This window comes from Lentinus tigrinus (assembly GCF_003813185.1).
Source record: "Lentinus tigrinus ALCF2SS1-7 unplaced genomic scaffold L226scaffold_7, whole genome shotgun sequence".
Classification (NCBI taxonomy): domain Eukaryota; kingdom Fungi; phylum Basidiomycota; class Agaricomycetes; order Polyporales; family Polyporaceae; genus Lentinus; species Lentinus tigrinus.
In genome coordinates, this window is record NW_027137916.1 from 1,513,838 (window position 1) to 1,537,778 (window position 23,941).

General features: G+C 57.0%; 14 protein-coding genes across 14 annotated transcripts; 7 read left to right on the forward strand and 7 right to left on the reverse strand.

Moving 5' to 3' along the window:
- Positions 1 to 708: 708 nt before the first annotated feature.
- L226DRAFT_365417 (homoaconitase) lies at positions 709 to 3,302 on the forward strand. Its single transcript, XM_067674253.1, has 2 exons — positions 709 to 998; positions 1,081 to 3,302. Exons 1-2 carry the CDS (start codon positions 943 to 945, stop codon positions 3,050 to 3,052), a joined length of 2,028 nt encoding a protein of 675 aa, XP_067537890.1. The 5' UTR covers positions 709 to 942; the 3' UTR covers positions 3,053 to 3,302.
- A 668-nt stretch (positions 3,303 to 3,970) lies between these two features.
- L226DRAFT_569501 (uncharacterized protein) lies at positions 3,971 to 4,289 on the reverse strand (the record flags this gene model as incomplete). Its single annotated transcript, XM_067684316.1, has 2 exons — positions 3,971 to 4,105; positions 4,167 to 4,289. The coding sequence occupies 2 exons, from the start codon at positions 4,287 to 4,289 to the stop codon at positions 3,971 to 3,973; spliced, it is 258 nt and encodes an 85-aa protein (XP_067537891.1).
- Positions 4,290 to 4,583: 294 nt separating this feature from the next.
- On the forward strand, positions 4,584 to 5,613 carry L226DRAFT_559367 (Caleosin-domain-containing protein; the record flags this gene model as incomplete). The annotated part of the gene is made up of 4 exons (XM_067683294.1): positions 4,584 to 4,698; positions 4,755 to 5,106; positions 5,180 to 5,307; positions 5,379 to 5,613. 4 exons carry the CDS (start codon positions 4,584 to 4,586, stop codon positions 5,513 to 5,515), a joined length of 732 nt encoding a protein of 243 aa, XP_067537892.1. The 3' UTR covers positions 5,516 to 5,613.
- A 446-nt stretch (positions 5,614 to 6,059) lies between these two features.
- On the forward strand, positions 6,060 to 6,377 carry L226DRAFT_569503 (uncharacterized protein; the record flags this gene model as incomplete). The annotated part of the gene is made up of 1 exon (XM_067684317.1): positions 6,060 to 6,377. One exon carries the CDS (start codon positions 6,060 to 6,062, stop codon positions 6,375 to 6,377), a length of 318 nt encoding a protein of 105 aa, XP_067537893.1.
- A 1,153-nt stretch (positions 6,378 to 7,530) lies between these two features.
- Positions 7,531 to 9,251, reverse strand: L226DRAFT_611637 (uncharacterized protein). The gene is made up of 2 exons (XM_067686297.1): positions 8,759 to 9,251; positions 7,531 to 8,695 (listed from the first exon to the last, which is right to left on the reverse strand). Exons 1-2 carry the CDS (start codon positions 9,176 to 9,178, stop codon positions 7,607 to 7,609), a joined length of 1,509 nt encoding a protein of 502 aa, XP_067537894.1. The 5' UTR covers positions 9,179 to 9,251; the 3' UTR covers positions 7,531 to 7,606.
- A 528-nt stretch (positions 9,252 to 9,779) lies between these two features.
- L226DRAFT_611638 (uncharacterized protein) lies at positions 9,780 to 10,737 on the reverse strand (the record flags this gene model as incomplete). Its single annotated transcript, XM_067686298.1, has 3 exons — positions 10,485 to 10,737; positions 10,353 to 10,424; positions 9,780 to 10,064 (listed from the first exon to the last, which is right to left on the reverse strand). The coding sequence occupies exons 1-3, from the start codon at positions 10,572 to 10,574 to the stop codon at positions 9,780 to 9,782; spliced, it is 447 nt and encodes a 148-aa protein (XP_067537895.1). The 5' UTR covers positions 10,575 to 10,737.
- A 1,178-nt stretch (positions 10,738 to 11,915) lies between these two features.
- On the forward strand, positions 11,916 to 12,840 carry L226DRAFT_365471 (uncharacterized protein). Its single transcript, XM_067674254.1, has one exon. It carries the CDS (start codon positions 11,951 to 11,953, stop codon positions 12,527 to 12,529), a length of 579 nt encoding a protein of 192 aa, XP_067537896.1. The 5' UTR covers positions 11,916 to 11,950; the 3' UTR covers positions 12,530 to 12,840.
- Positions 12,841 to 14,514: 1,674 nt separating this feature from the next.
- On the reverse strand, positions 14,515 to 15,283 carry L226DRAFT_441964 (uncharacterized protein; the record flags this gene model as incomplete). Its single annotated transcript, XM_067674827.1, has 2 exons — positions 14,515 to 15,111; positions 15,170 to 15,283. Coding segments are annotated over 2 exons (711 nt in total), but the record flags the coding sequence as incomplete, so codon positions are not given.
- A 1,019-nt stretch (positions 15,284 to 16,302) lies between these two features.
- L226DRAFT_533325 (uncharacterized protein) lies at positions 16,303 to 17,175 on the reverse strand. Its single transcript, XM_067680433.1, has 5 exons — positions 17,101 to 17,175; positions 16,985 to 17,001; positions 16,825 to 16,916; positions 16,640 to 16,746; positions 16,303 to 16,572 (listed from the first exon to the last, which is right to left on the reverse strand). Exons 3-5 carry the CDS (start codon positions 16,831 to 16,833, stop codon positions 16,374 to 16,376), a joined length of 315 nt encoding a protein of 104 aa, XP_067537898.1. The 5' UTR covers positions 16,834 to 16,916; positions 16,985 to 17,001; positions 17,101 to 17,175; the 3' UTR covers positions 16,303 to 16,373.
- L226DRAFT_533326 (uncharacterized protein) lies at positions 16,462 to 17,369 on the forward strand. Its single transcript, XM_067680434.1, has 5 exons — positions 16,462 to 16,572; positions 16,640 to 16,746; positions 16,825 to 16,916; positions 16,985 to 17,080; positions 17,136 to 17,369. The coding sequence occupies exons 3-5, from the start codon at positions 16,828 to 16,830 to the stop codon at positions 17,140 to 17,142; spliced, it is 192 nt and encodes a 63-aa protein (XP_067537899.1). The 5' UTR covers positions 16,462 to 16,572; positions 16,640 to 16,746; positions 16,825 to 16,827; the 3' UTR covers positions 17,143 to 17,369.
- A 2,036-nt stretch (positions 17,370 to 19,405) lies between these two features.
- On the reverse strand, positions 19,406 to 20,543 carry L226DRAFT_544728 (uncharacterized protein; the record flags this gene model as incomplete). The annotated part of the gene is made up of 3 exons (XM_067682293.1): positions 19,406 to 19,786; positions 19,846 to 19,935; positions 20,541 to 20,543. The coding sequence occupies 3 exons, from the start codon at positions 20,541 to 20,543 to the stop codon at positions 19,406 to 19,408; spliced, it is 474 nt and encodes a 157-aa protein (XP_067537900.1).
- Positions 20,544 to 20,672: 129 nt separating this feature from the next.
- Positions 20,673 to 21,324, forward strand: L226DRAFT_365531 (uncharacterized protein). The gene has a single exon (XM_067674255.1). It carries the CDS (start codon positions 20,764 to 20,766, stop codon positions 21,232 to 21,234), a length of 471 nt encoding a protein of 156 aa, XP_067537901.1. The 5' UTR covers positions 20,673 to 20,763; the 3' UTR covers positions 21,235 to 21,324.
- Positions 21,325 to 21,377: 53 nt separating this feature from the next.
- On the reverse strand, positions 21,378 to 22,901 carry L226DRAFT_459798 (LuxS/MPP-like metallohydrolase; the record flags this gene model as incomplete). The annotated part of the gene is made up of 5 exons (XM_067675546.1): positions 21,378 to 21,467; positions 21,535 to 21,612; positions 21,669 to 22,449; positions 22,506 to 22,627; positions 22,689 to 22,901. 5 exons carry the CDS (start codon positions 22,899 to 22,901, stop codon positions 21,378 to 21,380), a joined length of 1,284 nt encoding a protein of 427 aa, XP_067537902.1.
- Positions 22,902 to 23,457: 556 nt separating this feature from the next.
- L226DRAFT_569510 (uncharacterized protein) lies at positions 23,458 to 23,918 on the forward strand (the record flags this gene model as incomplete). The annotated part of the gene is made up of 3 exons (XM_067684318.1): positions 23,458 to 23,595; positions 23,652 to 23,714; positions 23,778 to 23,918. Coding segments are annotated over 3 exons (342 nt in total), but the record flags the coding sequence as incomplete, so codon positions are not given.
- Between the last annotated feature and the right edge of the window lie 23 nt (positions 23,919 to 23,941).

Sequence of the window (23,941 nt, forward strand, 5' to 3'; positions counted from 1 at the left end):
AAAATACAACGCACAGGCTCAATCTGCTTTCAGGGGAGCCGTCATTTTGTATCTTCACGGGGAAAGATAGCAGGGGACCTATCGTGATGACTTGTTCTCTGGTAACGTATCAACAGCATGGACCAGCTTCACAGTTCGCGGACGTGGCAACATAGTCGGTCGGCCTTGTACAATCCCTCAGTGAGCCGACCGAATCGCCGCCTCGCTGCTGCGTCTCGGATATAAACTTGGTCACCGAAGTGAGAAAATAGTGGTGGTCAGACAACGTCATGGGGCACAGGTGGTTTCATGCGTACCTATGTTGTTACCGTATCCCTCGCAGCATCGCAGGCAGTCCAGCGGACTGATGCCTGCCACGCCGCGTCCGACTACGGATAGACGCAAGATGCCGAGGTTATGTCAAAGGTTTGTCGGACTCATTGGCAGTATTGGCAGGCTCTTCTGGCAACCAGAGGCGCCGCTAGTGTTGGTTACTTACTTTAGTTCATCAAATCAAACAAGAGTCTCGTCCATAGCCGCGGTACAATGACGAGGGTGATGGTCGATAACTTTCGAGTTGTGCCAGCAGCCGGAAGCGCTTGCTATATAAGTCAATGATTGAGAGAGTAAGAAACCACTTCTATTACACATTGCGAGCTGCTGATTTGACCGGCTACCCGGGCCGGCCAATGGCAAACTCGATGGCGAATTGACGACTTGTTCCAAACCTGACTCTGTACTTACCACCACTGTCTCTTTCGTCGCTCGTCTTGTAGCTCGCTGTCCGCGTCGGTGGGCATCCAGACGACATGGTGCAGGGGATTCAAGGCCCTCGTCGCCCGCAGAGGATACGCGACAGCCGCAGGCTTGCCTAGGGTCCCGCAGACGGTCATCAAGAAGGTGGTGCAGCGATATGCCGTCGACTGGCCGGCAGGCAAGTCCGTACGGGCGGGAGACTACGTGATGATACGCCCAGAGCATGTCATGACACACGACAACACGGGGCCTGTCATCTCAAAGTGAGTACGAGCACCTGTACTCGAGTACAGTCGCGCATGCTCGCGCGGGCGCCCTCATTTCGTTCTGAACAGTGAATCTCAGGTTCAAGTCCATAGGTGCTACCCGCATCCACAACCCGAAGCAGCTCGTGTTCATCCTCGACCACGACGTGCAGAACAAGTCCGCGAAGAACCTGGCCAAGTACGCGAACATCGAAGCGTTCGCCCGGCAGCATGGCGTCGACTTCTACCCGGCGGGCCGCGGCATTGGCCACCAGGTGCTCGTCGAGGAGGGATACGCGTTCCCCCACACGCTCACCGTCGCGAGCGACAGCCACAGCAACATGTATGGCGGCATCGGCTGCGTGGGCACACCCATCGTGCGCACCGACGCGGCTGCGCTGTGGGCGACGGGCAAGACATGGTGGCAGGTCCCACGAATGATCAAGGTCGAGCTTAAAGGAAAGCTCCCCCCAGGTGTTACCGGCAAGGACGTCATTGTCGCGCTCTGCGGCTACTTCAACAAGGACGAGGTGCTCAACGGCGCCATCGAGTTCACCGGCGACGGTGTCTCCGCACTCTCGGTCGACGACAGGCTCACGATCGCGAACATGACGACGGAGTGGGGTGCGCTCGCAGGCGTGTTCCCGGTGGACGATGTCACGCTGGACTGGTACGAGCGTGCTCTGAAACGGCTCGAGCTCCGTACGTTCTCCTCTCCCGGCCTCTCGTCCTCTATCCCTCCTCCGCCCGAACATCCCCGGATCAACCGTGCTCGCCTCGACGCCCTCCGTGCCACGAACCTTCGCTCTGACCCGGACGCGTCGTATGCATCACACCTCGTTCTGGACCTCTCCACGCTCGTGCCCCACGTCTCTGGCCCAAACAGCGTGAAGGTGTCCACTCCCCTCCCGGTGCTCGAGTCTAAGAAGATCTCGATCCAGAAAGCGTACCTCCTCAGCTGCACCAACGCCCGCGCGTCCGACATCGCTGCCGCCGCCGCCGTCATCAAGGGCCACAAGGTCGCGCCTGGCGTCGAGTTCTACATCGCGGCTGCAAGCTCCGAGGTCCAGCTCGATGCCGAGAAACACGGGGACTGGGAGACGCTCATCCTCGCTGGAGCGAAGCCTCTCCCCTCGGGATGCGGGCCGTGCATTGGTCTCGGAGTCGGATTGCTCGAGGATGGCCAAGTCGGTATCAGTGCCACGAACCGGAACTACAAGGGCCGCATGGGGTCGCCGAACGCACAGGCGTACCTGGCATCCCCTGCAGTTGTGGCCGCGAGCGCGATCAAGGGCTACATTGCTAGTCCCGACTCGCTCGATCCTGCCGCTCTGCCGTCTGCTAGGGCCCCTACGTTCTCTCTCATCACGCCTGCGCAGGATAAGTCGGCTTCGTCGGACAGCCCCGCGGCCGATGAGCCGGTGCTCGAGGGCTTCCCCACCACCTTTGCGGGACCCCTCCTGTTCGCCCCACAAGACAACCTGAACACGGATGCGCTCTACCCGGGCAAGTACACGTACCAGGACGACATCACGCTGGAACGCCAGGCCGAGGTGGTGATGGAGAACTACGACCCGTCCTTCGCCGCCCTCGTCGCGTCTATCCGGAAGGAGCAGCAGCAGCAGTCGCCGTCCCCGAGCGTGAAGCAGGGCGTCATCCTCGTCTCTGGGTACAACTTCGGCACAGGGTCGTCGCGCGAGCAGGCAGCGACGGCGCTCAAGTCCGCGGGGGTGCCGCTCGTCATCGCGGGCTCGTTCGGGGACATCTTCAAGCGGAACGCGATCAACAACGGTCTCGTGTGCATCGAGTCCCCAGAGCTCGTCGCGGACCTGACGGCGGAGTACGCGAAGGACGGGAGGCGCGGCGCTGGAGGCAGGGATGGGGAGCTCACCGTGAACAAGGGCCACAGCGTCGCCGTGAAGGTCGTCGAGGACCGCGTCGAGGTGCGCTGGCCGAGCGGGGAGACGAGGACGTACCAGGTTGGGCGTGTCGGTGCGAGCGTCCAGGAGCTCTGGATCTGCTGCGGGCTGGAGGGGTATGTCCTGAAATCCATCAAGGCGCAGTCGGCGTAGCTATAGGTGCGGTTGTTCTTGAATATGGAAAAGTACCGTACAGTGTCTGTGTCTAATGTCATTCACTCAGCGCTCGATTCTCCAGCTGAAGCTCAAGCAGGCTACTCATCTGAATGTCATCACATACTGGGCACCATGTCGTCTGGATGCCCATCGACGCGGACAGCGAGCGACAAGACGAGCGACGAAGAGACAGTGGTAGTACAGAGCCGTGGCAGTCGGTCCAATCAGGAGCGTGTCAACGTGTGTCGGCCTTGACGTCGTCCACCACTCGCACAACAGACTCGGCCACCTCCAACAGGATGCCCATTGCCCAAGGACGTCGACTCGCTGCTCGCTCGCCGCCTCGCTCTCTCACCGGCCTCTCCTTCGATTCTGCTCCACCCGCCCGGCCTCCCCCACACGTCTGCGTCCGCGTCGCCTTCTGCTGTGCCCCCGGTGCGTCTCACGACCGTCTCCCGCCTCAATGTACGTACCCGATCATGTCAATACATGCATCCTCATTCGATTGTCCGACGCCCAAGACAACGTGCGAGCCCATGTGCGTGTAAATTGGTGAGTACCGGTCTATGTACGCCACAAGTCCTGCGCACGCGCTGTGTCTCTGCACCGCTGTTCGCGCGTCGACACACCGGTATGTTGTCTCTCTGTCTATTACATTCACTGGACGGCCTCCCTCTATCCCTCTCCGCCTCACCAACGCCCATTCTGCACCGTCTTCCGCTCCATACGCGATCGCCAACCACAGAAGAGCACGTACCAGTCACTCTGTGCCACCCGCTCCGGAATCCTCGCATCCTCCCCGCCCTGCACGCCGCGTGGAAAACCTGCGTACGTCCTCAGTACAACTTCTCAACCGCTCAGTAACGATGTCATACTGACTTTCACACGTTCAGAACGCGCTTGGCATTCCGACAGTCAAGCCTGACGTCGAGGCCGGGTACGCGCACCGACGACGATGGCAGCGACGACGAGGGCAACGTCGCGGGCACTCGCAAAATGGCACTGCAAGCTGCGGGCTGCGTACGATGATGCTGTACTTCTTGCGCTGATCTGGACAAAAACCGTTCATCAGCGATTGCAAGAGGAAATGGGGCAAATCGACGAGACGTACCTTTCGGACAGGCAGCGGCGCAGGCAGCGGAAATGGGCAGGGCGGAGGCTCCTTGACCTGGGCAGGCGCCGCGATGTTCTTTGCGAAGTACATCGCCGAGTGGTCTTCAAGCGCGACGAGCATGTCTGCGTCTAATGTCACACACACAGCGCTCGAGTCTCCAGCTGGAGCTCACGCATGCTATCTGAACGTTGTCGCATATGGTTAACGCCCCCAATCCAGCCACTATTGCGCACCAGAAACACATGTGAGACCGAGACCTGGTGGTAATCCAGCGTTAGATATGCACCTGCCAATACGGACTTCCTGACGTCACTGCCAGCGAGCATACATATACCAGGCAATCGCAACCTCGAACAACTAACATCCTCCAAGAACTCTCTCTCGACCACCATCCCGCGCTTGATGCTCCCAGACATGTCCAGCAAGCAGAGCAGCGGTATCCAGACAGCCATCCTCGACGTACCCGTCACCGTCGAGCGACCTCCGTACAACCCAGGACCCGAGGAGAACAAGATCTTGCCCGACGCAGGTACGATTAATCGCATTTCTCCAACGAAACACGCTGCTCACGACGCATATATGCAGGCACTGCGCGCGCGAACAAAGCCGCCTCCCTTCGCGCCCCAGAAGGCACGCCCGGGTGGGCGGACGCCCATGCGCGGCAGACTGTGCTCCAGCAGCACTGCGACTACTTCGACACGGACAAGGACGGCGTCATCTGGCCGCTCGACACGTTCCGCGGCTTCTATGCGCTGGGGTTCGGGCTCGTGCTGAGCCTGTTCTCCATGTTTATCATCCATTCGAGCTTCTCGTACCCGACGTGCCCCGGGTGGCTCCCGGACCCGTTCTTCAGGCTGTACGTGGACAACATACACAAGGCGAAGCATGGGAGCGACACGGGCACGTATGACAACGAGGGCCGGTTCATCCCGCAGAAGTGAGTGTTTGATTTTTTTCTGGGTCGGCATGGGTGACTATATGCGCGCGTTTTCTGATGCGGACGTCTGTAGATTCGAAGACTGGTTCAGCAAGTATGGCAAGGGCAAGGACGGGCTCAGTCTCGCCGACGTCATGGACGGTCTTAAGGGCCAGCGCCTCATCATGGACCCCGTTGGCTCGTTCGGCGCGTTCTTTGAATGTGAGCTGCGGTCTGCCGCCACTTGAATCTACTCCGAGCTCGCTCAGACTAACCTGATTAACACTCTGCAGGGCTTGCGACGTACATCTTGCTGTGGCCTGAAGATGGCGTCATGAGGAAGGAAGACATACGGCGCGTGTACGATGGCAGTATCTTCGTCGACATCTCATCCAAGCGGGCTGGTACCGCGAAGACGAAGGCAGCTTAGACAGGACTGTATGCTCAATGGTCGTTGCTTGCCCGTCAGCTCTCTGACGTTGTACTCGACAGGTTAGACGGTTCAGATTGTGTATGTATCATAGAGCGGCCACACGATCCGCGGCTTGGTACTATATTGGACTCCAAGTTAATCCAAACCTATTGGAAGGTTGAGCAATTTCACATGTTTCGCACGTTTCGCATGATTACTACAGCGAGGTACTCGAGTAGAGTACATTTCACTGTCATTGTTTGTTTTTTCCCGCCGGTCGGCCTCGATCTGGCCATCGCCTGCCTGCGGACCTTGACTCGGGATTGGCATCTCCACCCTGCTTGAACGCCGGTGACCTACATATATGCTGGCAAGGACCTGTGTGCCAACTTTCAAGTTCGTCCCTATCTCCTGATCACCGATGACCACCCCCACAGACCTACCGCGCCTCCCGCTTGAGGTGGCGGAGAGTATCATCGACCACCTCAACAAACATGTTCGCTCCCTCTGCGCTTGCGCCTTGACCTGTCGTGCATGGCATCCCAGGTCTCGGTATCATCTCATGTCGTCCATCCGCATAGAATCGAGGAATCTTTCCTCCGTCTACGACTACTTCGACTCCAATCCTCGCATGTATGGCACGGTCCGGAGCCTTTCGATATCTCCTCGATTCCTCCTCGAGGCTGTGCCGGTCAAGTTGCTGTCGCAGCTCCCCAACCTGCGGAGGTACAGTGTCCAACACTGGTATTGGTATTGGGGCACGCAGAGTCGTGGTATCTCTCTCCACCCCACCACGCTCATTGGCATCAGGTTGTACCTCCATGTGGACGAACTCAGTCTTGGACCCCTCACATTCCGCGCTCCTGCAGAGCTTGCGTGACTCTTGATTGCCTTGCCTCAACTGCGGCTTCTCGTATGCACGGGCTTGAAGTTCGAGGATCAGAGGAGTATTGTGGACACTGCCACTGGTATCATGCGGTTCCGCGACAAGTGCATACTGGGTTTAGGTCGCTGCAGGTCCAGTGTCGCTCCGGTGCGTATAGCGCGTGTACGATTGTACTATTGCTTACATGATGTCAGTACTAGATGCCGATGGGGAGGAAAACTTCGGTCACGACGCACCCTGTGACAGCCATCGCGACCTGTCCGGACAGTGAGGTCGTCGCGACTGGAGCAAAGGATGGTTCCATCATCATCTATTGGAGCGCCTCTGGGAGGAGGTTCCTGCAGGAGATAGAGTGTCCAGATACGGATACCCCGTTACGTCTCTCCGCTTCTTCAAACCGGAAGGCCCTTCCCTCCACCCTTCGGGATGCACAGTGTTATTAGCCGCCATCCAAGGGTGTTGCGTCCTTGTCTGGTCCATCTGTATCCGGGACAATATCGGCTTCGTCGGACACCCCGAGCACCACATCATTCCCGGTGGACGCTATAGGATGCTCTCATGCGCCATGATCAACCTCCCGGGGCCCGGGCCAGTGAGCAGCAAAAATCTCACCCTATCCGCGCTGTGTGTGGCAGAGGACGGATCAATCTCCCTCTTCACGTGCGGGGAATTTGGTGACTCAAAACCCTTCCGCCAATTACTAGGCAACGTAAGGTGGACGGGTGAACGCTGTGTTGCGTGTCTCCGTGCGAGCGATACATCGCCTCTGCCTCGGATGACACCACCGTCCGCCTGTGGGCCGCCAAGGATCAATCGCTCATATGGACCTTCGTCGACACAGCGCGGCCGTTACGCACGTCACTTTCTCGTCGGACGGGAACACTCTGGTTTCGGCGGATGAGCACGGACATGTTCGCTTCCATCCGCTGTGTAGGTTCGTGAAGCCTTGAATGTGCCACTTCGTATTATACCCGTTCAGAAGTGTACTGTGTCGATGTCAGGCTTGTCGCTCCGGAGAGTGTGCTCGAAGGAGGATAAAGCGAGAGTAAACTTGTAGGCTAAGCAGTAGAATCCCGAAGATGCTTCCGACACTCCTCGAGTCTGTGTATAACTAGAGACGGATCACGAGCGATACGAGAAAACAGATGTCCCATTGGAATGTAAAAGAGCGTACAGCGAGCACACGAAGCGAATCGCAGAAGAACTATAGGTATACCAAACCCTCAGACCGACAAAACAGTGATGGACACCTCGTGCGCGGCCCAGATCCGCGCTAGACTCGCCCTCCAGCCCGTGCGCACTTGTACTTCAGACTCCAAGACCGTCGATGCCGACAACGACGATAGCGAAGACCCCGACGACCCAGAAGTGAAGATACCGTCCTTGCTAGACCCAGAGCAGGCGGATTGACGGCGGTCGTCCTCTAGGACCGAGAAGTACAAGCTCAAGACTTCGGAGACCGGATCATCCTCGTCCATGATTGAGGAGTCAGTCGAGCTAGAGGCGCGCCGGCTGACCAATGACGAGGATAAGGACGACGAGGAGGAGGCAACGTCGCTCGCGTCCGTGTCTGCGGCTATGGCTTCTAGGAGGAGGTCGACCAGGCCACTCGTTGTGCTGAATGCCGGGGAGAGCCTCAGCACGGGGAGTGGCAGGTCAGCCGAAGTAGCTGCAGGGAGGGTGCCAGCAGGAGGCTGAGAGCTGGCCATAGACCCATCAGGCACGGTGCTGCTGCTTGAGGCGATAGACGTCTTCACAGCGACGGAAGCGGGAACAACGAAGACGAAGGTCTTGTTCTGCTGTAGGCCCGAGAAGCCTTGGTCGTTTGAAAGAGCGTGGGCTGGGTCCGTGTCTACGTACGAGTCCGCGGCGCCTCTGCGTTCGTATTCGTGAGCTTCCGGTCCAGATGAAGCTGGAGGGATATATGAGAGAGCGTTGTCTGCAGACTCGACACTCGGAAGAACGGGGACGTCGAGGCTTGCCTGCTGACTTTCGCCCTTGGCATCGGGATGATGACTTGGCTCGTTGACAGTTACGTCTTGTGCACTAGTAAAATGCTGAGCAGAAGACGAGGAGGAGCATAGCAGCGACGAGGACGGTAATGTGGAGAATGAGTGCGGGCACGAACACGAAGGACAGTTGTCCGGGTCGACGATGGCGAAGCGCTCCCTGTTGCAGCCGCAGTGCAGGACGATCTCGGGGACCTGGGCTATCGCGGACAGCGTCGGAGAAGTGGTATGCGCTTGTGAGTAGGAGCCGATCTCTTGTGCCTCCACGGCTCTCCGGACAGAAGCGACCGTTGGCGGCTCGGGCTGAAAGAGGGGAAGCATTTAGCGAAGAGTGCGCAGATAGGGTGAAAGGGGCATGCGGCTGACCTTGATGCGCTCCTTCCTAAGCACAAAGTTCAGGACCTTCCGAGGTGCGGACTCCTCACGTTGGTACCATGGTAAGACGGCGAGCTCGGGCAGAGAGTCAGAATGGTAGAGCACGCGGTGGCGCCAGCGGAGGAACGCAGCCATGGGGGCAGAGAACAGTGCAAGGTTCGAACGAGAGCCAGCCGCAGGCTTTTCGGTACCATCAATGCCCTTCTCGAGATCAGAGGCGGAGGCAGCGGACGGAATGGAGGTTTGTATTTGACAGGGTTGCGGAGCGCAGTGGGCGCGGGCATGATTAATGCGGTTGCGACGGCGATAATATGCAATGATTGAGATGGGACCGAACCAAGCGAAAGAGAGGACCAAAACGAGGGTTGCAAAGACGAGAAGTTCCAGGGCAATGGGCGATAGAGCAGGCATGCTGAGCAGAGCGGTGCTTGGCGAGGAGGAGGAGAAAGATACACGCCTTCAGGACCGCAAACGAAGGGCAGTGATGAGCGGGAGGAGGGTGCCAGGTGAGAGCGGCTTACATTGTCCATTAGATAACTATCTATTTGTCAGCCATACACACATAGATACCCCTCGTCGGTCTAGGCCTGGTGAGGCTGACTGACTCCAAGAGGGATTTGAGCGGGAAGATGACTTCGCCATCCTCGATTGTCCGGCGTCCAGATCGTTTGGGGTGTGGAACGGTAGCATTCAGTTGGCCATGGATTCGGCGACCAGTTCAATATTGAATACATACGTGTCACTGCAGGACTTGTGAGGTTAAGCCTATGAGTCGAGAGATAGAGATTCGTAGAAAGGGAGCACTCACTACACAGAGCTTTGAGCTTCATGCTGTAGCTTGGCCTACAGTAATACAAGGAGTAAGACTCAAGAAGACATACGTTGGAGTAGATGATGCACGGGAGAGCGTTGAGGGCCCGGTGAATGCTGAAGTCGTCTGTGGTGGTCTCAGAGCTGTCTGTGGCGCTACGGTCGAGTCCTTGACGTATTTCCTGCCAACAGGATGAGGCAACTATGAGGTGCAATCCACGTATGAGCCCAGAGGACATGTTTGCGCAGGTGGGCCCGCCGTTCCGAAGCCGACGAAGACGGTCTTGGGGCCGTGGTGTGCGCCGATGCGTGACTCGTCGCCGAAGTAGCTCGAGGGCGTCGACGGGGGCGAAGCAGAGCTCGAGAACTGCAGAGCGACTTCTGGAGGAGCTCCTCGAGTGCGCCCGCCCGCCTCGATACCGGTCCCGAGGATCGCGACGTTGCCCGCGCCGAAGATAGACTGCGCGAACGTCTTGACGTCCTCCACCTGTTTCAGTCCGACCAGATGATCTTTGGTCAGTAGTTACTGCAGGCGTGCTCTCTTATAGCGACTACGGTGAAGACGGGGTGTGCAGACTCTTATCTGTTAGCCGTGTTCGCGTATCGTGAGGACGACGTCAAAGGTGTAGTAGAAAGTGTACGTGGCGTGAGCTTACAGACAGCCGCGGTCGTCTGAACGTCGCATACTGAACTGACGTTCAATTCGAGCACAACAGAAAGCGGGCATAGGTCAAAGGTCAAGACATAAGCTAGAAGATATCGACAACTGACAAACTCCACGCAAAGCTCCGTCTTCGTGTTCGCCCTGGCGATCGAGGAGTGCTTGACGGTCGAGAAGTCGTGGGGGCTGCAATTCGATTCAGAGAACTTGAGAACCTCGCAACTTCAGGAATTCTGCCCAACACACCTTATACGTATACGTGTCTCGCAAACTGCGCTCCTCAGCAGCCATCTGCTCGTAGCCTTGGCCTGGCCTTGACGAAGAAGACATAGACATGAGTTGTGGGCTTGCCGTTGTCCGCAGTCTTGGGATGACCGTTGGGGTACAGTGAGAAGAACTTGAGCATCCCGTGCTGAGATTCAGAAGGGACTTTGACAGACGAGGGGACGCATAGACAACTAAGACATCGTAGCGGGACAGGCTGGCGAAAGAGAGCTACTTCATCGTATTGGACAGCACGCGAGCCAGCGCTCAGCACCTCGGACCTCTTGCCATCACTCGATAATACGGAAGACATCCGCGGCCTCTCCTCTGATTACTGCAAATTGTTCTAAACCTCAGCTGCATTGTGCGCACTCGCAAATGTCGAGTATTTTCTCTCGGCGGCCGCGTCTTCGCCCCGAATTCCCCGTCACTAAACGGAGCGCAAAAGTACGGACGATGCGAGAAGACAGGACCACGCTTTCATAGTAACACTTTACATCAATGATTACGCCTTGGAAGACGACCACAGACGAGGAGGGCGGACCTCAAGCTTCCGGCGTACATGCGCTTCGGCCCTTGAGTGAGTCCTTCTGCAGCAGTCCGCTCCGAGGGATCGTATCGAGCATAGTGCCCACATACCGGACTGCACGTCTCATTAAGAAAGGGGTAGGCGGAAGCTTGCTTTGTTTTTTTGGTACGCTCCTTGCAGTTCAGTTCTTGTGTTCCCACCTTGTCATTGGACTCGGTACACGGGCGCACCGCGCAACCTCCCCGTCTTCGCAGGTGCACACCTTCCGCCCTTGAATATGTCGGGAGATTCACGGGTATCACGTATACGCAAATGATTTTTCTTTGTGCTGCACACACAGACACGTGGTTCTATGTTTCCCGCTTTTCCTGCCCTTTGTACCTGCCCTCCTTGTCTCATCAACCATACAGCATCTCACAGCCCCTCACAGAGACCATGCCGGATTCACGGTCGTCCTTGTGGTTGTCCCCACGAAGCAGGGTCACGGTCGGCACAATCGACCGCAACATAGCGAACAGCAAGTACTCCACAGCTATCATCACGCCTCACCTCCAGCACCTTTGATCTAGCTAGTACAGGCCCGTTCATCCTAGGGCTATCCCGCGCCTCTTCCGACAACCTCTTTCCATCGACATGCGCACCGACGAGCAGCCCTCTTCCTTTGACGCTGTATTCTTGCTCACCAGCGGCCAGCTTGCGTAGCTCGTCCCATCTCAGTTGTCTGGTGTTCTCGCCGCTTCGCTCACTGGGGCGTGGGCGCGTGCCCGGAGATCGGTCGCGCACTATCATCTAGTATCCGACTAGCTTGCCCCGCGTTATGGTCCAGTTCAACCACACGGAGGAATGCCAGAAGTGCGACTCACCGCGTCTGGGCACAAGGATATCGACTACCAGTCTCGCGCGCGGGCGGCTTGGGGTGATGCGATGCTCATTGTGCAAGGTACAACCCGGCGTCGTGCTCGCACGGTTTGTCCGATGTCTGCATTGGGTACCGCGACGACGCTGGACAGATAACTACTCAAGATGCGGTTCCGTGCAAGCCGCGGCGCAACTCGCATCTGGCCGGGGGCCCACACCACTTTTCAACGACTCACTCTTCCCTGAGAGCCAGGAGCGTCGGTGCTCGCAAGTACCATGCACATTTCGGAGCTTAGACTGTGTACGCTGTCTCTGTTCGGGCTTGCGCGATCAACGTCGTCGCCCGGCAGATATCCTTCCACAGCAGGCGCAAGTCTTTGGTATACATATGCAGACAGTAGTGGTAATCGTACATCTTTGTCTCGAGCGATTTGGTGCCAGCACAGGGAAATATATACAGTATCTCGACCAGGGGAAGACGCATGTATATAGTCGACATGACATTGTAAGAAGTATATACCGAATGGCGGAGCAGGGGAGACGTCAGATGGGGAGTATCAAAGCGATTTCGGCCTGCCAGCGCGAGCATTGCAGGAATACGGAGGCAGGGACAGAGCGAGGACACAGAGAGTCGGGGTGAATATAAATATGTGCGCACAATGTGAGAGTATGAGCAGATGGAAAGGGAAGCGCTTCGGAATGGGCATGAATCGAGACGTACTGTATGTATGAGGAGGCCGAGTTGGATGAACGGATGAGGAGGGAGAGCGACCGGCGGGCGAGAGCGCAGGTGAACTGGGTGCGGAGGGTCGCAGCGACTTGTGACACCACCACGACGCAGCATAGCCCACTTCAAGATGCGTCGGCATCGTCACGGCGGGAGGACGATGGCGCGGTAGAAGTCGAGGAGGGATGGTCGGAGGGCACTGTCTCCTCCGAGTCCGAGATGCCATTGCGCTCAACTCCCGAGTCTACCGGTGGGGACTCGGATGCACCAGCAGCAGTGCGGACAGCCGCGTCCCCCACCGTCGCAAGTGCAGGAAACGTTGCTGAGGGCCGGAGCATTCCCGGTGCTACTATGGTAGGCGGTGCGACTTCAGGAACAGTTGGACCCTCGGGGGAACCCATGGTCGACTCAGACCCGGGGGAGGTCATGGAGGCAGTAGAGCAATTCCTGGAGGCTGGTGGCGTCCCCGGGATGGCATGATATTCGCCGTCTGCCGGAGACGATGTATCGGGGATGGTGATCACTGTGGAATCAACTACCGGAGGGAGCGTCGCTGAAGTTCCCAGAGAAGTCGACTGAACATTGTCTGCAGCGGGAGTCTGATGAGGAAGGAATAATGCCGTGAGCTTTTCGCAAGGGTGTCGTTGATATTTGTGCGTACCTGCCCCTGTTCTGAATCGTCGAGCAAGTTGTGCTTGAGCTCTTTGATCCAATCTGCGTTGCGGGCGTGTACCCGTTCCCATTCCTTGTTCTCATGAGTCATATCCAGAAACTTGGACATGGCTTCGATAAGCTTCGGGGAGAGTAGATCTACCTTCTCCTCGTAAAGTTGGCGGAGTGCATCAAAGACCCAGTGTATACCGTGGAAGCCTTGTAGTGATCGTGGTGTAGACAGGAAAACCGAGAATTCGTCCAGTGCACTGACAACCTGCGCACACATGGCCTGGTACTCCGGATCATTGAGCTTATAGTCTGGGGAATCTAGAGAAGGCATGCAGTAGATAATGCATCGAAGAGTCTTGAGGGGCAGACGCGTCTTATCTTCATCAGCGGATGTGCGCCGGCGATTCCATTCCTGCTGACAAGCGGAGGCGACTGTGAAGTGCAAGATTGCGTCAGCTCAGAGAACATTAATGCAACGGTAATTTTGCAGACCAACCATGCCGGCGAACGTCATTCCCAAGACCAATCTCAGCAGCCCATGCTAGCAACTCCAACAGCCTCCAATCAAGTAGACATTCTGCAATGTTTGGGATACCAGGAAGTAACGTGCCATGGTCGTAGTGGCGTATGATACGTGCGAAGTCTGCGCAGACTAAACGCATCCAGGGAATATCTAACACAATGCCGCTGTTGGATAGAAGAAGGTAGTGGTACGCGATCGCCAGCGCACCAGCCAACCCAGATTGCGGCGAAGCCATGTCACTGCGGGTGGCCGTCATGAGGGCGACAATGGCACCGCTCCACATGCATGGGTGCACCGCCGACATTGGCTGCTCCTCATGATTCGTTCCCCAGTGCGCGACATTTGCAGATATGATTACTTGGAAGAACTGTCTCGAGACGTTGAGGGAGAGGTCCGTGGTGCAGACAGTGGCGTGATGGAGGTAGTCGATATCCATACCCGTGGTATATGCAGTCGCTACCATGTCGCCATCTAGCTGGTCATCAAGCTCAGCGAGAAGGGAGAGTTCCAATCCCCGCCACGTCAGTGTGGAAGAGGTGTCGGTATGGATACGCTTCCACACCCTGTAGATGTGAGGATGGTGGTTCCGAAACTCCTCCTTCTCGAGTGACGACAGTGGTGGTAAATCGGAGCAATAACGGCGGACCATCCAGGAGGAAACCTGGTGACGACCGAGATAGAGCAGGTTCCGTAATGGCCACGTAAGTTCATAGAGTGCTCGCGACGGCGGAGAGAGGTAGGAACAATGTGTCGCGAAACTCGGGAGAACTATGGTGGACAGCGAGAAGATGGCCAGCACGCCGACGAGGAGAGTTGCAGTAATTGCCACGGTGTGATTGAGTTGCCACAGGAGGATTAGAAGCCCAGCGAAGAACAGCGCTGAAGCAATCTGGAGGAGTACCGGGAGGACAGCAACGATCTCCTTTACGTGCCACCGCTGCAGACTGTTCAGACGCAGCTGGCGGAGGCGTGCGATCTGTCGCGATGTCCCAGAAAGCCCGGAGTTGTACTCGTTCAGCCATTGCTTGACCATGATGCCGACAGATGCGGCGGAAAGGCTGAAGATGAGGCTCGAGAACCAGAGCGCATTGAGCCAGACGGCCCACAGTGGTGGGGAGGATGGGGTAGGATCGGGGCGAACGAACGTGGGTTGTGTGGAGTTGACCGAGGGAGGGTTGACGGAGAAGCTGCTGAGCTGCGCCGAGATTTTCTCGAGCGCAACGATGACGGGATCGACGGGAGGCGCGGGCGTGAGGAGCTGGTATGACTGGACGTTGAAGGCAGTTAAAATCGCTGAGAACAAGCCCGCCTTGTATAGAACGGGAGCATTCAGTGCGGTGACTTAGATGACAGACCAGCGAACTTACAAAGACGAGCAGGGTGTCGATCTCCTTGTTCCATCGCTCGACCATTTCGTCGCTGTACTTCTTCACGATGTTCGCCGTTTCGTCCCAGGCTTTCGCGTGCTCTTCTTCTGTGAAGAACGTCTTCCTGGCACGCCAGTGTTCCTACCTCTCGCATGAGCCGTATCCGCAATGTCGCATGCCATTCATGATGGCCCACATTTCAACGTCACTCACCTCGAGAGTCTCAGCAGTCTCCCACTTGGGTCTTTCCTTTTCCGCCTGCTTTGGTTCCTGCATTGAACAATACTACATCAGGCCAGTTGAATACTCGAAGAGAGCCTTGATACTTACCGTTGACAGTGGATTCTCTGACTGTTTGCCCTCAGGTATGCCTCCTCCGGGCTCGACGCTACTGGCAGGCTCCGGGTGCACTTCGCGAGGGCCCGTCGTACTGGAAGGACCCGGTCGTGCGGTCGTCTCAGTTGTTTCAGGCATCGTAGGGAGAAGCGAATAGTCGGTTTGTAGGAGGTTCGAGGATGGGAGTGCAGTGGCAGTGGCAAGAGGTCTGAGGGAAAGTGATACCTACTACGTCCTCGAGAGCGTGTTACAGGGCAGGGTAGGGCGATGCGCCGGGAACTCCACTTAATGTCCATTGACCACTCTGAGGATGGGAAGTCGCACCTCATGGTTACCAATGTCCACGCCGTTGACAGCCTGAGACGTCTCAACGGCCCAAGTCCAGTCCGCTCGACGCCTTCAGCCAATCAATCAACCACAGCGTGCCTGCCACGTCGGATGCAAAGGGACCTAGTGACTAGTATCATGACTCCAAGCACAAACAGAGCGCCGAACTCAGCCACACATCTAGTGCCCAATAGCACGTGTGCACACTCTGAGCCTCTGACAGGACAGTGTGTCGCACAGAAGCTTCATAAGTTGGGAGTCAGTGCAACGCAGCTCCAAAGCCTGAACTCAGACTATAGGAGCAGGAGAAACGAGCTCGTTCTGACACAAAACGGCATCGGTCAGCAGGCCCAGGTCAAGCAGCCGGCAAACAGTAACTGCGCCTGACACTGGCAGATCACTCTATATCCCACCGAAGCCTTGATCTAAAAGCCGCGAAGGAGAAGCAGCCGTGTTCCGCTATGAAAGCGGTCACCAGCGCACAATGAACGTCGACATCTTGGATTGACAATCTGCTCACAGAACATTTGGCCAGATAGACTCACTCGCGCCGGGCACCCAGGTCCCACGACAAGCTCGAAGCCAGAGAACCGAGCGCCCTAGATTTGAGGCGAAGTACGTTGACACAGGCTATGGTTTTATGCCATTGATCACTGAAATACAGAGCTCGTCTGCGTGTGGGAGCGGCATGAGATCCCCGACCGCGACGAACGTCGGCCGACTCTTGACGAGGAGGTAGCCTATAGGGTAGACATGCGCGCAAGACTTTCGAGGCGCTGCAAGCATAATTTCGAGGATGAAACGTACCTTGAGTAAGCACAAGTGTCGCCCTTCTCCAGGGCGGATATGGGTAGCCTCGAGAAGCTTTCCGATGGATCCGAGTTGAATAGTTGTGGCGAGCACGACGAAGTTGACTGCGGGAAAGACAGTAAGTGCAAACTCTTCGCTGTTCAGTGGTGATGAGGGTGTGGTGCGCACGGGCGTAGACTTACAGCATGCATTGCGAGGTCGTAAGCGGTCGTGTAGGCATCGCACACGAGACTGACAGTGTTGTTCAGCTATTCCGAACAGCCGGAGGGAGAAACTACAAAGAGGGACATCAGAGAGCTCCCTGAATGGGAATGAGAATGACAGGATACACAGATAACTCACAGCTTCCGCGCGGGACTCTGCTGTCAATGTTCGTCCTCAGAGCATTCAAGAAGCGCATGGCATTTGGACATGGGAGAAGTCGGGGCACAGGTTGACCTGGAGAACTTGTCACGCACCTCGCACACGCAAAACATACATACAGAGCTCGTACTCTTTGAGCGCACACTCAACTCTCAAACCCTGCATTCCTGCCTCCAACCTTGACGAAGATGATGACGGTATTGACCTGGTTGTTTGCCGCAGGAATTTGAGACGGTGGCGGGTTGACGTTGGCGTACAGTATATGATGGCACTTTGGCGTCAGATAGGGTCAATATGGTGGAGAGGATGCGTGGTCCTAGACGTCTCAGAGAGAGTGCTGCAAGAGTTGACTACGTTGACTAGTTGAGTATGTACTGTACGAGTACATAGCAAGCACCGACATCATCGTATCACGCACGTGGCCGCCACGCGAGCCAGCGCCCACGCAGCCTCCACAGTAACCAGCTGCAGTTGTGTCGGACCAACAATCGACTTCCCCCTCTGTCAGCCCGTCTAGTCGTCTGCCTACAAGATACAAGCCACCATCTGAATCGTGTTGGGAAAACATGTTCATGCTCGCTGCCGACGCACAGTACTGTAAAGATACGCATGACTCGGAACTCCTACTCACAGTGCTGGCGACTCGGATGCCTTGGTTCTGAAGATATTGCGGGGCGATGGAATGTGTGAGTGTATTACGCCCGGCGTGCCCTCGCTGACTGAAGTATTCTATACTTGCACCTGGCTTTCCTAGTACGTATCACGCCCATTAGGCTGTTCTCCCCGCGCTCCTACCAAGCCGGTACGCCGAGTTCAACTCACATCTACATAGCTGTTGGCTAACGCCCGCATATTTAACAGGGACTCGAATGCGAGGATTTTCACCGTCGCACTGAAACAGTCCCGCTTGCCCCACTTGAGCCAGTCGAACGTTCATATCGACACTGTCAACGGCAAAGATCTGTGCTCCTTTGACCATCACGCGGCGCTGGTCGCGGGCAACTTGAACTTGGATGCACCCAGGTCTCCTGCGCACAGCAGTCCAGTGGGTCGCGCCGGTCTTGTATTGTCCTGTCGACTGCTTCGGACTTCGCAACAGGCGCAATAGCAACCGTACGTCGCCGGTACCCAAGTTGAGTACTCTCGCCCGTGTTTCGTTCAGCGCGGGCTAACTTAGCTAGGTTGCATGATCTCGTGCGCCCTCGGTTGCGGTATCGAGTGTGTACAGAAAGAGTCCCAGTGAGAAGCCCTACCCTCGCTGGCTGTCGTTATCACGGTGAGCTGGTCGGGCGGCGGTCGGCAATTGACACAGACCACCATACCGGCCTTGTGGTGTCAAGGTATGTCCTGGTGGACTGGAGAGCTGAGATCAGCTCAGTGCTCACGAAGTCGTCATAAAACAGGCAGATCAAGTGGGCTTGGACGGCCGAAGCATGCACGCTGTCCGTTCGCGCAATTCATGAGTTCACTATCCTCTCAATACACAGAGAGAGAAACGTCATAGCCATGGAGAGGTCGTTTTCGTTCATCCAGAATGTCGAGCTGCAGGCAATTGTCACGGATGATACGTGCCAAATCTACGCAGAGTAAACGAGTCAATGGAGTGCCTGACTGAACATGGCGATTGACTGCTCGGAACTCATCCTCCAAGGCAGCGGCCAGTGAAGCTTGCGGTCAATCGTTGTCGTCGTCGGCGATCATCATGAGGGTGATGTTGGTGCCGTTCCACATGGCCGGATGCACCTCGGAGCCCATTGCCGCACGCCCCTCCCGAGGGTCTCCCCAATGCTTGGTGGTGGCCGCTTCTATTTCACTGGAGCACCTCATCGCAGCGCGCGTCGTCGGCTCTGTCATGCAGACCGTAGCGTGACGGAGGTAGTTGATATTCATCGTGGCAGTGTATGATGTTGCTATGACCTCGACGTCTAGGCTCTCGCTAAGTCGGGAGAAGACAGTACGCTCCTTCGCGTCCCAGTGTACTGCTGTGCGATTATCCCCTGTGGAACTGTCTTCTGAATGCAAGAACTTTCACACGCGGTATGTCAGAGAATGCGCCTGTCGGAATTCTTCCTGTTGCGAACTCCGTAGCGGCAACGAGTAGATGTAGTGCCGGACGATCCAGGAGGATAGCTGGTACGGCAACTTGATCACGAAAACGGGCAACGACCGCTTGAGCACAAAAAGTGCGCGTGAGGGCGGCGAGATGTAGGAGCAATGTGTCGTCATGCTGGGGAGAATGATAGTGGTCAGGGAGAAGATAACCAGCATCCCGACAAAGACGCTCTCGACGATGGCCACCGTGCGATCGAGCTGCCACAGAAGGACCAAAAGTCCAGCAAAGAACAGTGCCGAAGCGATCTGTAGAAGGACGGGAAGCATGGCGACGATCTCCTTCACGTGTCAACGCTTCAGACTGTCCATTCGCAGCTGGCGTAGACGTGCGATCTCTCGCGGCGTCCCGGTGAGCCCTGCATTGTACTCGTTCAGCCATTGCTTGACCATGATGGCGATTGACGACGCTGAGAGGCTGAAGATGAGGCTCGAGAACCAGAGCGCGTTCAACCAAACGGCGTATCGTGGCGGGGGAGGAGGGGTGGGGTCATGGTTGACGAATGCCGGTGCTGTGGAGTTGACGGAGGGAGGGTTGATCGAGGAGCTGCTCAGCTGTGCTGAGATCCTCTCGAGAGCAGTGAGAACAGGGTCAGGAGGCGGAGGGGTGAGGAGCTGGTAGGACTGGACGTTGACGTTGAAAGCTGTCAAAATCGCCGAGAACAATCCTGCCTGTTACGAGTCAAGACTTGTCAATGTGAGCGGCCAAGTTGAACTGAGATCTGACTTACGAAAACGAGCAATGTATCAATCTCCTTGTTCCAGCGTTCAACCAATTTGTCGCTGTACGCCTCTAAGTTCTTCGATGTCTCCTTCCAGGCCTCGTCGCGCTCCTCGTGCGTGAAGAAGGTCTTCCTCTCCTTCCAGTATTCTTGTCATCCTAGGATTCAGCGATGCCACACACAAGATCTCCGAAGAACAAGCACCTACCTCCAGGGTTTCAGCAGTCTCCCACGGTTCCTTTCTTCTCTGCTCTGCTCTCTGTTATAGAGACAGTTCTGGTCAGCTTCACCTACACAGTAGACGCTCAACACAATCGTACTGACCTGTGGCGAGATCTCCGGTTGTTCACTCTGGCCGCCACCTGCTGGACTACCGGGCTGCGGTACTTGTCCTGTACCCAACCTAGGGGGAGGGTTATGGTGGGGTTCAGTCATCTCGATGTTCATGAACGTCGAGTGGAGCAGTAAGGGATGGGTCGGCTACGCGGCAGTGAGAGGATGGTGGTAGTGGATGAGCGACAAGAGGAAAAGGCTGAGGAGCGACTCTGACCTACAGGCTTGCAGGCCATTCCAACGTGTGTAACAGAGCACCGCGGCGTGGTGAGGCGAGAAAATTTTCCATAGACTATCAAACTCTATGCGACGGAGAGGTCGTACAACGTGGTGGACCATGTACACGCCGTGAGTGGACGACCCTCAGCCGCCATCTAAGCAAGAACAGGTAACACCAAGACTGTACTAGGACAGCGCATCAGCAAACCGGAGGAGGTCGAAGAGCCAACGTAATGGCTTACCAAGGATCATAAGACATCGTCGACGGCGGCGCAGTATGTTTGAACATCCTCGTCGGCCGCTCCGAAGTTTGGTAGCACCTTCTCGGCGCATGCAATGAATGATCATACAGCGTCGGCGTCACAGGGAGAGTAGATGACCCCGTTATCTTCCAGTGACACTCGACTTTCGTGTCGAAGCCGGATTCCAAGGAAACATACGACGGTTCGCACGCACATGCTACGCACCACTCACCGGTCCCCTCCCAGCGTCCGACACAAACAAACTTCGACATTGGTCATCCGGCGAAGCACCCGGCAAACAGGCACTCGCGCACGACCCGGGGACACTGCCAGACAGATAGATCTGCACGAAAAACGCCATTGGCCCGCGGCCCGTCCAACGGCGCACCGAAACCCGAACTCAAAAACAAACAAAAACGCCACGAAGGAGAAGCCAGGCCGCGGTTGCGCTACAAAAAGCGGTGCACATGCATCGGACAACACGACAATCAACATTGACAATTCGCTCACAGGGATATCCGATGAGATAGACTCGCGCAGATCCCGGCACACAAATCCCACGACACGAGCGGGTCCGGAGGTCTGCGCAGGCCGTGAAGCTTGAAGCTTGAAGCTCGAATGCTGGAGCATGATGGAGGACAGAGCGCCCTAAAGTTGCAGCGGAGGCAATGAAGGAAATCATAGATGCGTGCCCAGGAAAAGAGGTTTATTGACACGAGCTATAGTCTATTTTTGCCAGTGAATAGCTCAAAGACCGAGCTCGTCCGCGTACGGGAGCGACGCGATGTCACCGACTGCGACGAACGTCGGCTTGCTCTTGAGCAACGAGGAGGCAGCCTATGAGGTCGATATGCGCGTCAGACCTCCGAGGCGTTGGGAAAGTAACTTCTGAAAAAAGACGTACCTTCGAGTAAGCAGAAGCGTCGACCTTCTCCAGAGCGGAGATGGCGTCGGTGATGGATGCGGGAGAACCAGAGAGGATCTGCAGACAGTCACACATGAGCGCTCGCAGATGGCACATATCTACGAAGTACTGACCTTGGGACCGACGGTAGAGACGAGGCCGTCACGGACATCGAAAGCGCTGGCGGCAGAGAACTTGGCCTTCGCGACCGCCTTCTGGAGCTCCTCACCCTTGAGCGAGCCAGCAGTCTTGAGAGCGTCGACGGCGGCCTTGGCCGCAGTCTTCACATCGGCGGTCGTCTGGCCCTGGACGAGGAGACCGAAGAGGGACGCGTCCGAGTAGGGCAGGAGAACCGGCCGTACGGACGTGCCGGCAGGGACGCTCGCAGCAATGGGCGAGGTACCCTGCGACCACTTGACGGAGGGCGTAGGGTCAAGATGCGACGCAAGGACGGCGAGCTCAGGCGCGGGTGCGCCCGCCGTGCCGAAGCCGACGAACACGGTCTGGGGGCCGTGGTGTGCGCCGATGCGCGACTCGCCGCCAAAGTAGCTCGAGGGCGTCGACGAGGGCGAAGCAGAGCTCGAGAACTTGCCAAGGGACTTCTGGAGGAGCTCCTCGAGTGCGCCCGCCTCGATACCGGTGCCGAGGACCGCGACGTTGCCCGCGCCGAAGACGGACTGCGCGAACGCCTTGACGTCCTCAGCAGTGACGTGGTGGCCGGGGGTAGCGAAGATGGAGTTGCCGAGACCGTTGCGGAAGGCGAGCGCGTGGGCGAGCTCGAGAGCGTGGGTCGCGGGGTCGTGGAGTGCGGCGGTCGACTCCGCCTCGCAGACGGGGCCAACGGTCTCGGTGAGCTCGTAGCGGGTGAACTTGGCGGAGGTGAGGAAAGAGGAGAGGACGTCGACAAAGAATGCCCTGGGCGCGGTCGTTGGGTCGGGGGAAAGATGACATGGCATATGCGGAGAACTCACTCGTCGCCGCGCAGGAACTCCGCCGTCAGCGCCAGGTGCTCCCTCGAGAGACTTGAGGAGAGAACACCGCCGTAGAGCTCCGCTTCCCGGACGGTGCCCAAGAACGAACGCTTGTCGGTGCTCTAGTTTTCGTCACATGCATAAGTTCCGCATTCTGTACTCCTCCCCTGCATGAAAACACACCTTGAACGCGTAGTTTTTCAGGGCGTGCGCAACACCCGGCTTGGGCTCGTACCTGCTGCCTGCCTTGACGAGGAAGGTGACAGCAGTGGTGGGCTCGCCGTTGTCGGCGGCTGCGACCTTCACGCCGGCGGAGTCGACGACGGTGGCGAACTTGCGGGCATTACGGGCAATACGCGACGCACTGCGCGCGGCCGACGCTCTGGCTGCCAGCATGGAGAATACGAGGAATAGAGTAGGGAAAGCAGAGGAGGAAGACAGCACCGCGGGCGACGGCCACACCCAGTCCTCCCGGCGCCTCCCCGTTCCGGCTTGTGCCGAGCCAACTAGACGCGCCCTATTCCGCGTCGGCGTCTCACAGGCTTACTCTGGTCCTCGACGGAGTACGAGAGTACGTTATAGGCTGGACGAAAGTACTAGGACACTGGTATAGCGAGTCCCGGGATGGGATGAGTGACCTTAACCTCGTAATCCTTGACAATGTCTGCAACATTACCAGCCGCTGAACTATCTTCTCAGATCTAGATCATACTATGCGATTCAAAACTCCCGAGGGTCGTACAGCTCCTTTGCGTCTGACGCGGGCCACCACGGGGCGCGACTTCCCCTCTTCATAGAGTTTGACGGAATGCGGATTAGGGTTCTTCGCGCATCGCCCCGGCCTGCCCTGTAACAGCTGGTTTCCGAGGGCCTCGTTCCTCGGGACTTCCCACTCACACACTCCCATCCTCTGTGATACCTCTTGCAAATCGATCTTTCGCCGCGAGCTACGATGCCTGAAGAAATCGCGATGACTAATGCACCGGGTCCTTCCACTACGGCGGGCCCTGGCGAAGTACATCCTGAGTCCGCCACGCCTCCTCTTCCGGAGATACTACTGGCAGAGGGGGAACAGCAAGAACGACCTGTGGTGAGTATGAAGACCTCTCATTATGAAGTCCTGCTGGGTTGACGGAGCACTCTTAGATACCGAACCTAAACCAGGCGAAAAACGAAAGACCCAAGTGGGAGACCGCTGAGACTCTCGAAGTGCGTGCAGGATTGTGCCAGGATGGCATACGACGGTGCAGACATGGCTCATGCGAGAGATAGGATTATTGGTATGCCAGGAAGACGTTCTTCACAGAAGAGGAGCGCGCCAAAGCCTGGGACGAAACGGCAAACATCGTGAAGAAGTACAGCGACGAAATGGTCGAGCGATGGAACAAGGAGATCGACACCCTGCTCGTCTTTGTAAGTTCGCTGGTCTGTCATCT